This window comes from Eulemur rufifrons, chromosome 24 (genome assembly GCF_041146395.1).
Source record: "Eulemur rufifrons isolate Redbay chromosome 24, OSU_ERuf_1, whole genome shotgun sequence".
In the NCBI taxonomy this organism is placed as follows: Eukaryota; Metazoa; Chordata; class Mammalia; order Primates; family Lemuridae; genus Eulemur; species Eulemur rufifrons.
The window spans coordinates 25791949-25804240 of record NC_091006.1 but is presented as its reverse complement, the minus strand read 5'-3'; the positions used below and the strand labels follow the sequence as shown (position 1 = coordinate 25804240).

The 12292-nt window shown below is 39.3% G+C and overlaps 1 protein-coding gene across 5 annotated transcripts in view; it reads right to left on the bottom strand.

The window, feature by feature from the left end:
• Positions 1–12071, bottom strand: part of EPHA5 (EPH receptor A5) — a 272484-nt gene extending 260413 nt beyond the window's left edge. For 4 of the 5 annotated variants that reach the window (XM_069457142.1, XM_069457144.1, XM_069457143.1 and 1 more), the window contains exon 1: positions 11149–11335. In XM_069457142.1, the coding sequence (XP_069313243.1) occupies positions 11149–11335 (187 nt within the window). Of the gene's footprint in view, positions 1–11148 lie in introns of all 5 variants that reach the window. The other variant, XM_069457146.1, reaches the window with a different exon arrangement.
• Positions 12072–12292: the final 221 nt, after the last annotated feature.

Genomic DNA, 12292 nt, shown 5'->3' with positions numbered 1-12292 from the left:
TTTTATGTTAGTTGATTTTCTTATGAATTTTCTTATATAATTTTATAAAGCATTATTTATTTGAAAGATGATATACATAAAGTACAAATCATAATACTAATACATTTAGATAAATGTAATTTCTAGCAAAGTGGGGTAAAATCAAGAGCACCAGCATCAAACACACTTGATTCTTACCCTGTCAATTTATGTGTTCTCTAACCTAGTGCAAATTACTGAACTTTTCCCAAACTCAATTTCCCTCTGTAAACTGGAACAATAATACCAATCTCACTGAGTTGCTGTGAGAATTAAAGGAGGTTATGTGATAATAGTTTTCATAGCAATTATCATTTTTATCCCTCCCATCTAGAGAAAGATTCAGTTCAAAGAATTCTTACAGCTGAGTAGAATCCAATATTAACCCTCTGATATTTTTGCTATATTTGTTGTTATTTTAGAGTAAATATTTTTTTTCTGGAGATACAGTTAATTAAACAGACTAACCAGACACTAACCAAACTATACTTAAAAAGTTATTTATCATACATTTTAAATTTAAACTTGCTCCCATATATATCTATGTTTTAGTGCTATTCTATTCACAGGGTTGATGGCCTCCATTTTTATGCTATTTTCTCTGCAATATTAGGAATTCCTACCAAGTCGTAAATCTAAAGTACTTCATAAAGTAAGTGACCGTCAAAATAATCCAGGAAATCTAGAACAAATGAAAGAGTAAATCCATCCACTCCCAAGAAATTTAAACCATTTAGAAACAGATGTTTTGTATTAATTGTTTTTCTGAAGGTAAAATTAAGTCATACTGAATGTAAAAACTTTATGTTGGCTGATAGTGGATCAAGTTATATGAGTTCTGAGAATTTATCATAAGAAAGTGGGGGGGGGAAGCAGTTGATTAAATTAAAAAGAGATAGTAACCACAGCATATCTACTAATTGCTTTCTAGCAGCTTGCTTATCTCTGTAAAACTTTCTTCTCATTGATACTTTTGGTAAATCTAAAATAAAGTATTCTGACAAAAAATTTCTTGGTATTAACTTACTTTGGTCAGCAAATCATAAAATCTTTTAGTTTGCAACTTCTCAGTTTAGAAGAGACTCCACAATACCAGAGACTCTAAACTCTATTAGTTATGGGTTTAGGAAAAGAGCTATGTTGGCTTCACCAGGAAAACAGTAATGAGGTGAGACTAGGTGTAGTTAAAATCAGTAACTTTAAAAAAACAAAGAAGTTACTTAATAACATTTATGCTTTAAACATAAATTTATAGAGTAAAATATGCTTCACTGATGCTCCATATGGAGTACCAAGCTTGGGAGCTGGCTTTCAAAGAGTTTACAGACAGGCAAAGCTTTCTTCATATTGATGCTTTTCATATATATGCAAAAAAAAAAAAAAAAAAAAAGATATTTCACTGCCAGTATTTTTGATTGAACTTGCTTTGGTTGGCAAATCGTACTATCTCTGTTAGTGGTGAATTCTCAGTTCAGAAGAGAATATTTTCCCTGGTTAACCTTCCCTTTTTACAAGGATTTCTATTCTAATCAAGATCAGAAATGTACAGACAAGTAAAAACACAATTCCATCTCAGTGTGAAAGACGACACCTGGAATAAAACTGGGCACACAATCTTGGGAAATCAGTCTGTAGAGACTTAGGCAAAAAGATCAAATTATCGAGGTGAAGGAAGAAGATGAGTGTATCTGACTGAGCTCAGGGAATCCAACTGCACTGAGAGCAGCTCACCACAGGAGCCTGGAGTGCAGGGAAGGAGAATTGGCAGCAGAGGTGGACCAGAAGCAAATCACTGAAAACTTTGTACTCAGCTCAAGGAGTTTAGATTTTATGATGAGGGCACTGGAGGGCCATTGAAGGGTTTTTACCTAGGGAGTAAGTAAGGGCTGCTTGAGTTGTTGAACTGAAGTCAAGTGTTTTTCTTTTGGTATTTCCATTTACAATAAATATTAGACAGTGCTCACTAATGCAGAAAATTAGACCTTGCTAAATGTCAGAATGCCAACCCACACTACTTTTTTAGCACAAGCAATACTTAACACATACACTTACTATAGATAGAACTTTTATGAGGCACTTTACTGATGTGAACTCAATCTTTACAACTCTAAATCATATTGTCATAATAATCCCACTTTATAGGCAAGAAAACATAGGTATGGAGAGGTTTTCTAGCTTGCCCAAGGTGGCAGGGTTCTAAGTGGTTGAGCCAGGCTCCAAGAGCCTGTGTTCTTACCACTCTGCTATCCTACCTCCAGAGTGTTGCACTGACCCTGCAGTCATAAGACTGTGTCTTTGATACTAGTTCTGATTTTTTAATAGACCAAACTCTCTCATTTCAGTTCCCTCATTTATAACAATGATTTTTCTCTAATCTATCCTACAGGGTTTTTTTTTTTTTTTATGAGATTCATGTGGAATAATACACTTTCATAATACAAACTACATTAAAATGATTATAAAATATTTAATACAACCCTGTATATAAAGATGAAAAAAAGCACCCAAGGGATTGGCTTGGATAGGAGATGAAAGATGTATACATTTTCCACAGAATTGTTCAGCCCCCTCTCTTATTAGGAGAAGTACAGCTGCCTAAAAAATAAAATATGTCACAAGTTACGATAAAATTATATTTTCAAAGCTCTCCTCTGTTTTTAATAGAGCAAGGAGTAGTGATAAGTAATAGATAGCACTTTTTAAAGGTGAATTTCTTAATGGGATTTTGGGTATGCAAAGTTATATCTAGAGTCTAGTCTTGGCTAGGGATTTGGAACTGAATTGTTTATAGACTAGAGTAACAGAAACAAATTGAAAAGGTAAAGCATACATGCCCTAAAATGAAAAGGAGGAAATGCGTTGGAGAAGATATCTCCTTGTGCTAGTGGGGCTCTGGACAAAGAACAAGGAAGATGTTAAGTGGGGAGTAGTCATTTATGTGTTAAGAGCACAATGACTAGCAGTTGATCAAGTGTTAAGTGAGAAGAAAAAAAAAATGGAGCTATAAGTAAGCATGAGAAGAAATATCTCCAGGACTCCACATGAATTTTTGCAAGGCTTGTTTTGAGGAAAATAAAATAATACACATGTAAGCTACTTAGAACAATGACACACACATAGTAAATCAATAATGAACATTAGCTATGATTACTGTATACAGGTGTGTGTATTCACAGAATTTAAAGTTAGTAAGTGTTGGAATCTAACAAAAACAAAAACGTGTTTACTTTTTAATCCAAAACAATTGGATTAAAAAAAACCAGTTTTTATTTATTTTTCTGTAATTCCATAGCACCTAATTCTTTGCTTACTTTGTTTCACTTTTTTTTTCAAATCAAAACAGTGACTTCAAATCTGCAAAATTAAGGTAGTTTTGTTGCCATTGTTGTTATCCCCTGCCATCTAGAGAAATGAAATACCGTGCTTGAAACTGGGCATGGCTAAAATCCTTCAGCAGTTTTCAAGTATTTTCTATCTCAGAAAAGGTGGTTGCATCCCCTTTCAGGAGACTCATTACAGCATCACTACACTGCCTAGCATGGAACTCCTGAGAAGGGAGTCCACTGCCACCTTTTACAACATGGCATTCTGCCTCACCTTTCCTGCTAGCACACAAGGCCAGGGCTTTGGGTGAAAGCTAGACCTTGGTTTTCAGAGCAAGCTCCTGCTGTGGACTGCTAGGCTGAACTGGTGCCAACCCAGCCGGATCTGCCTGCTGAGTTTGTCTTTCCATTGAAAATACATTAACAAGCATCCTGGAAAGGAAAGGTACAGCCAGTGCAAAGTAAGTAAGTGAGCTATCTTACAAGAAAGGCAAAACTGACAGAGACCTCTTAAACTCTTATACTGCTGATTTATTAATTAAGTAAAAAAGTATGATTGGGTTTGACACGATCTACCTTTAGGGTAGGGTAAGTCTCATGATTTATTTACAAGAAGACTATATTTTTTTACCATTTAATTTGAAATCATGACTTCTTTTGGGGTGTTGGAACCTAACAGGTAGGGGCTCTTACTCTCCTAACTTGTTTTCACTTTGTGGGGGATAGAAGGAGGAATGAAAAGAGAGAGAAAGGAAGGGAGGAAGACCTAACAAATGAAAATAAGTATGTGAAATTATTATAAGAGGAAAAAGACAGTACCCATCTCCGAGTAAAAGAACAGACTGTATTTTCTCTAAATCTTCCAATACTTAGCCTGAAACATGTTTCCAAGTGGGAACATTTTCTCACAAAGCATATGCAAAATATTCAACCCTCAGGTTTTGGCTCTTTGATTTTTTTTTTTTTATACTAGAATTATTTACTTAACAGAGTTGTGGGCTTAGTTTATTTAGAACTTAAGACAAGCTTGATGGATGGATAAGATGGCCTGGGCAATAGTCCAGCAACTAAAACATAATTAGGATTATCACAGACATTTTAATCCCAATTATTTAATCTGTGGGGTGTCTAACGCCACAAGTGTTTGGCATGATTCAACAAAACAGATCTTACAGAGAAATAGAAGGAAAAAAAAATAAATGCATGAAACAAAATGATCTAAAGAGTTATTTTTCTCATTAGGCTGGGGTTTATATCAGCTGAGTCACAGTAAAACAAATATAAGATTAGAATATGATGTGTAAATGTGATTTTTTTTAAAAAAGGATAAAAATGAAACTTAAACACTTTTGTTAATATCAAGTTTGTGGTGATACCACCTTGACACCCCTTATCACTCTTTCTTCCATCCGTACCACAACCTTTCCACATACCCCAAAACACACCCTTGGGTGCAAACACTGACTTTTCAGCCAAGTTACTGCACTCTGCTTAATAGATGCACAATTAAAACCATGAACACTGAGTACTGAGGGACACTGAGGAAAGAAGGTATAACTCCTCATGGTTTCTCTAAATCGCTAAAAATAAAAAATAATTTCAAAACATTATACTAAACTTAAAATGGCAGTTAATAAATGTCATCATACTAAACCACAGAGTTTTCAAAAACTCCAAGTGGGGCGCCTACTAAATTACAGTTTTATTTTATGACTTTGTAACATCTGGATTCTCATTAGGGATGCTAGATAAAAATTTGAGCTTTTAAGAAATGAAAAAGATCAAGACATTCAATTACCATATACTTCACCAGACATAATTCCAATTCTTATGTATCTAGGGCAGTTTTTCTTTGTATTTATTTATTTTGCTTTTGCACTGATTATATAAGGTAAGTATTTTTTAAGATAATTTAAAAAATTAAACGAACATTTTAAAATCTCTATTTCTTACGAAATTAAGGATGTTTAAACCATTAAATATTTTCTATTGTTATAAAATGAATTTTAAATTAGTTATATATTTATTTTATGTGATAAGAATAATTGCAATGAATAATTCCTCTCTATGTGAAATCTATAGTGTCAAAAGAAAGATGCAAATTCCAATCAAGTTTTAATACTCAAGAATACCCGTGCCACTGTTTGTAACTTGATTTGTAAATAACTATTTCTCAATATAATTTACAATCAGTGGTCCTACTATTTTATGTGAAGTTCTTCATTATAAGGACATCTTGCACGTGTTAACAGATTACCAAAAATAATCCACTGTTCAAAATTTATATTCAAAATTCTTACAATGCAATCCATTTTTGCCTTGTTCAAACACTTTAAAATCTATTTAATGAACTATGAATAAACACATGTCTGAAAAGTCAGAAACTAATGTAAACATAAAATAAAGGGAGACTCTCCTAAGTATCCATGCTGTTTTGGAAGTTCAAAATCAAATACTTAAAATGGAGCATATATATTTTGAAATGAACATTTTATATGGAACCAATAATTCAGGTAAGATTTTCTGAGTACTGTCAAATATTCTAGTTTTCCAATTTCTATATAGTGCTTTAAAAAATTATTAATACATCAGAAAACTCTTGTTATTAATCTTTTTCCTGCATTAAATCCATTTCACGGAATAAACATATTTTCATTATCCTAAAGATACGTATTAATAATTATTTTAGATGTCTAAAAATTATGAACCATTTTAATATGTGTACATAAAGCCTTTACAACTCATTTTGCTTTTTGTCTACCTTAATATACACCCATAGAAACATATGTGTACCAATTAGAGTGGGATAGAATATATAATAAATTTTTTAATGTCAATTAACTACTCCATTGGGTATGTATATGTATACGATGGACTAGACTAACTCCTTTGAAGAAACTCCTACTTATCCTATTGATTACATAAAATTTTGATAAAATAACTAAATATGTATTTACTCAGTAGAGTATATCTTAATAGGATCCATTCTGTTCCCACTGAGATTATATTGACCAAAGATATTAGAACAACAAGAAACACTGAGTCTCTAAGGTAACGATTTACGTTTTTAGCTCTCATATTGCTTTTATAATCACAATTCACATTTTCTTAAAAGAAAAAGAAAAGGCAACTACTGAAATCAATTTTTAATGATTAATAAGCAAGGCTTAATATTTAAACGTCAATTTTGATGCTTTATGAAAACCACTGTTAAACTACTTCAAATTTGTTAAAAATGCTGTCGCAATCTTTAATTAGGTACCACTACTAACATAAATTCAAACTATTCCATAGTAAAGTGGAACATATCTGCTAATTTAAATTGAAAAAAATGTGTTAGGGGGTTGCCAATACTTTTTACAGTATTTATTTCTTCAAAATATGAACAGTATATTCTTTTTTTAAAAAGAACATTTAATTTGACTCAGAAAAGGAAAAATAGCTATAGTTGGTTAATATAATCATGCACATTACACTATTTTTACAGTCAAAAGTAGAGAGGTTTCTTCCAAATGAAAGAGAAACAAATTAGCCATTAAAGCAAATAAATAGAAAAGCACTCCAAACAAAGGAGATTAAAGTGATAGAGTCAATCAACAAAAGTGTACTGGAAATAAGTAAAGCACAGTCATTTTCACAACAGTAGCAACCAATACTGAACAAAATATTTAATTTAATAGTTTGGGAATGTTTGTCTATAAATAGCCGTATCATTTCATTTTGATATTTTATATAAAGATACAAAAACCACACATTTTAAATGGCCACATTTTGTAGAACATAGTACTAATATAAATAATATAAATATGTAATGGTAATTAATGCTTTTCTAAGTATAAGAAGTGGACCCTATTTCCATACCAACTATATCCTATGTGGATTGGAATAAAGAATTAACGGTATTTCCAAATGATGATATTACAACAAAAATATTTCCAATCAAGGAGAAATCTCCATTATAAACGCAGGAATTGCCTATCCTCTTCCCTGTCTTATATGAGGAAATGAAACCTTATCTGTCTCGCTGACACCCAAGAAGATCTTTGTCTACCTCAAAAAAAGCTTAAAATGTCAAGACTCGGCACCCCTCTTTTTCATGGTTTATTAAGCAAAAAGCCAAACTCTTCATGTTCCCTTGTAGTTCCAACAATCTATGATTTAAATGGGGGTAATGGTTCTCTTTTCTTGTTCAGTGGTGTCCTGGTGAGGAAATGATTTTACTGTCCTTTTTTTGTGGGGTCCTGCCCATTTATCTAAAAGGAAATGAATTACAACAGGATGACAAGGCCACAAAATAAAGCCATTTAGTTTTACAAATCTATTATGTCCTCCAATCTGTTTTATGGGCCTGGTCCTATTGTAAACCAAGAAAACCCCTAAAACAAACTTTTTTTCCTCTTCTCTCTTTCCAGTGAAAACATTTACAATTTTTTGAATGTTTTTTCAAGCAGTTTAGCTTTTTTTCCCCCATTATGTGTTCCTTTCCCAGTGCCCTTCCATCCACTTTCTCAAACATACAAAACATTCAGAGATAAGAAACTGAACTTTTCAAATACAAACTGCTGACAACTGTCAGAAGCACTTTACTGGGACATTACTGACTGTAGCTTCAATGAATTAAGCTTGATTCACTGCCGGTGAATCATTTTCAATGCAGAGCTGTTCAGCAGTAATTGGCCAAGAATCCCTGCTGTGAAAAGCACTTGTCAAATAATGCTTGTTTACAAATATATCTCCAGATAGCAAAAAGTGGCAGTTACTGAATAAGTTCAGGGCCACCTCCAAAATTCATAACACTGGACATGCCCTCTTCACTTATTAAATTTGTTAAAATTTCCACTTGTTGATACACTTGCTAATATTTGTCCTCCTTGATCAATCTGAGATGTATTGCTAAATAAGTCTCTGAATTCTTTTATAATAAAAAGTTTTGTGTATCACACTGTAGATCAAAGGTTTCTTCCACATTTAGTTTATGCATAATATAATAAAACAACTAAAGATATATTTATCTTATAAATTGCTTAGAATTCAGACCAGAGAGTAAATTTTCCTTATTGTCTACTATCCAACATATTCTAACACTCTAAATAAATAAATTCCACATCAATTCAAGATTTTAGATTTATGCTTGGTTTTTCTCTTCAATTCTGCTTATTTATCTCTAAAACACAGCTAAATTTAAAAATAACTACAATACTGGTTATGAATGTACACTCACGATTATTTCTATCTGCCTCCACACTCCCCCCCCCCATAATGGGAGTATTCATATTATACACATATATAATGTATGTATACAGGATAGTTTGGGAAATCACTAAGCATCTATAGGTTGCAGAAAGCAAATTAGATGAGAGCAAGTTATTAATTAATTCAGCATCTACATCAAATCTTTATGCTCCTGACATTCCAAAATCACTCCAGAAAATAAATAAATAAATTTAAAAAAACTGAAAACTCTAATCTTAATTTCTAAATGAATTTAAAAATAGACTGTTAGAAATATTTTAATATATTTTGCTCTCGATTTATAGCAGTAGCATGGGGAAAGAAAAGGAAAAGAAGAAGGTAAATTTCACACAAGAACAGAAATAAAGGTCCGGGACGATACTATGTGAAAAGACAGGAAAATAAGCTGGGCAGAGATGTAATGAATTAATAATGCCACAGACATTAATAAGACTTCATTTCTAATTATGTGTAACAGTTGCATGTGACAAAACGTGCCCCAAACAGCAGGCACGCTTTTATTCTTGGTGTCTTCGGAGCACCAAGTAGTAAAGTACCGCTCCTTTTTGGTTGGATCCCCTCCAACCCCCATCTTAGTGTAGCCCAAGTTTTGCTGTGCGATGGACTAGCTGAGGTGAGACAACACTATCTGTGGACGTTAAATCTGTAATATAAACCAGGCGACGTTCCACAGGATTCAAGCCCTGCTTAGGGCTCCCCAGGAGACCAGGGCTATTTCCCTCTCTACCTTCCATTTCCTTCGGCCTCTTCCACCTGGCTCTTGTTCTCACTTAACGTCACCCACCCTGAGAAGTCATTTCTTCCCATTTTCTAACCAAAGGTGACTCCCTGTCATCTCTAAGTCTCCCCCTCCCCATCACACCTGGAGAAAAAAAGATTTATGGAACGGAAACACGAAAAGATGAGTGATATGACTGTTAAACCTCTTTAAATTCAAACCTGTATGCCCCTTTCGGCGGAGTAAGACAGTTAATAAAAGGACCTTTCACCCTGTTATAATCTTCTAGACTTCTAACAGAATGGATTGAACATAATATGTTAATAAAAGGCCTATGACTCCAGAAAACACTTTTTCAACTTTATGGGAAAGGGAAAATGTAAATTTCTTGGCTTAACCTTGGGAGATTACATAGATATGTATAGATAGACAGATATTGATAGATATGCATAATCCTTTAATCAGAGTCAGGCGTTAAAGAGAGAGAAAGTTCGCGGGCTTGGGAGGGGGTCTCTATCTGCGCGCTTTCACAGGGCTCCTTGGGAGCCGGCAGCGCTGGGTCACCCTCTCGGCGCCTTCCCAGCCCGTGCGAGTCACGAGGACACACAGGACTCCACCGCCGGTTTCCGGACCAGCGTCCCGCGCCCCGGGAGTGGAAGGAATTTCTTTAAGGTTCTAAGCCTCGCGCGTCGCCTCCACAGCTCCAAATCGAAACCCCGGCCTTCTAGCCCCCTGGGGTGAGGTTTTCGTGGTGGAGCTGACAGCTCCCTAGCAGCCCCGACTGGAACCCGAAATGCTGCTCTCCTCCTCCCCCGCGAGAAATGCGCCCTTGAGCTGAGACCCGAGCGCGGTTCGGGTGCGAGAGAGGAGCGAGCGCGGCTGGAAGCGACTCGGAGGCCGAGGACGCAGGGCCAGGCGGCGGGCGGGCACAGGGGCTGAGCACTGCGCCGGGAGCGACGACAGCAGCACGGGTGCTGCTCCCGCGCCCGCCCTACTCTCCCAGAGGAAGGTGGGAACCGTCTTCTGGGTCCGGAACACAGGGTTGGGGGTAGGGAGCGGGGTGGGCACTCCAGGATCCGGTGCTGCCAAAGCAGGTCTCTTCCATCTCGGAGACAAGCCCCGGCAGGTTCCAGCAGCAACTTCCTAACAGCGCCTCTCCCCACCCCGCGCCCCTCCTCCCGCAACATCCCACCTCTGCTCTTCCACCTTAGCTTGAGTGTGACAATGAACTCCCCCAAGAAGGAGGGCACTCAACAGTGTGGGGCGCCTTCTGTCCTTCGCCATTCCCCTTCCACGACAAATAATATCTCTTGCCACCCACCCCAGAATAGCAGCTGGTGATGCCCTAAATAACAGCTCCCAGCAGGCACTTTCCCCCAAAATAAAAGCATCCAGCCACCCCCACAACGTTTCCCATCACCGGCCTCACATAACGGTTTCTAAAAGCCCCAAGGCTCTCGAGATCCTCGTTGCTTAGCTTCAAACAGTTTCTACTCTTTCAACCCCAAATGTCACTTCCTCACGCGCCTGAAGTGAGACCCAGCCGCACCCAACGCCCCGCCGCGGGGCTCAGGTTCCCTTTTCCCACGGGTTTCCAACTTCCCAGCCCCCCAACCGGCCTCCGTCCGCATGCACGTTCCTCGGGCAGCTCATGTCAAACAATGCAACAGAGACAGCAGAGACGGGGCGAAAAGGCCAGCGCGGGAGGCCGACAAATATTAATTCGAGACGAGAAGTGAGATTCAGTCCGTAGAAGCAGCGTCCAGACCCCGCGCGTCCAGGCCCCGCCTTGCCCCTCTGCCCTGGGTCGCCACGGTCCCCACCCCACCTCCCTACCTTCGTTGCTGGGGCTGGCCAGGAGGGTCCGGAGTGCGGCGCACAGGAGAAGGCACGTCCAGAGGGGGGCCCTGCGAGGTGCGGAGTAGCAGCCGGCTAGGGACGCAGGGGTGCTGGAGGGGCCGCCGCCGCTGCCGCCGCCCGGGGGCCGCCGGCGTCCCGCGCCCCGGGGCCCCGAGCCCCGCATCTTCTAGGCTCCTCTGCCGCTGCTGTCCCGCGCGGCTCAGTCCACTGCTTTGGCCTCGCCAAGAAGGCGAGGAAGACTCGGGGCTCCTCCTCGTCCCCCGTGGGGTCCCACGCCTTCTGGCACGCGGCTCCTCCAAATGCGGGAAGCACGGACCCGCGGAGACAGCTGAAGTTTGCTTCTGGCCCCTCTCGCCCTCCCCTTCGGTGGGGTTCAGGGAAATCCTAGTTCTGGTTGCCAGTGCAGTGCTGGTCTGGGCGCAAGGGCGTCCACAGGGTCTCGAGTCCTGCTCCTGTTAAGCCTCTTAAGACTTTTTAAGGATTGAGAATTTCTAAATGCCACTGGCGGAAAGGTAAAGGTTCCCTTTCAGTCTTCAGTGCTGAAGTGGACGAGGGTAAGGAAGACAAGTCATCTTAAGACGAAATCCCCAATTAAAAAGATGAGGAAAAAGCGGGGTGTCTACGGATAAATGAAGAGAAGTTGAGAAAATGTGAGGAGGAAAACACAGGCGAGCGTCGAGCCAAGGCCAAAATCCGGAGAGTTCAAAGAAGCTGACAGAAATAGCTGCAGGCAGAGCGGTGAGGAGGGAGGTACCGACGGCGGCCGGCGGGCAGGAGCGCGGAGCCCGGCAGAGGCGGCCCGGGAGCTGCCGCGGTTTCCGCCGCTGGCCGAGGAGGCGGCGTGTGCGCAGCTGCTGAGGCGAGGTTGCGACTGCACCGCCACGGCGGGCTCCCGCTGTGTCTGGAGCTCCGGCGCCTCCTCAGCCTCGCCGCTCTGCGCCTCCCACCCTCCTTCCCTCCTCCTCTTCCTGGCTCCCCCGCCCTCCGCGGCTCGCAGCCTCGCCAGTGAGAATCTACTGTAAGCGTGAGTCGCTTCGACGAAGTCACACACCCACGGAGGGAAGTAATGCGGAGGCTGCCGTGGTGAGTGTTGCCTAGCGGTCTCCGGGAGAGGCGCGTC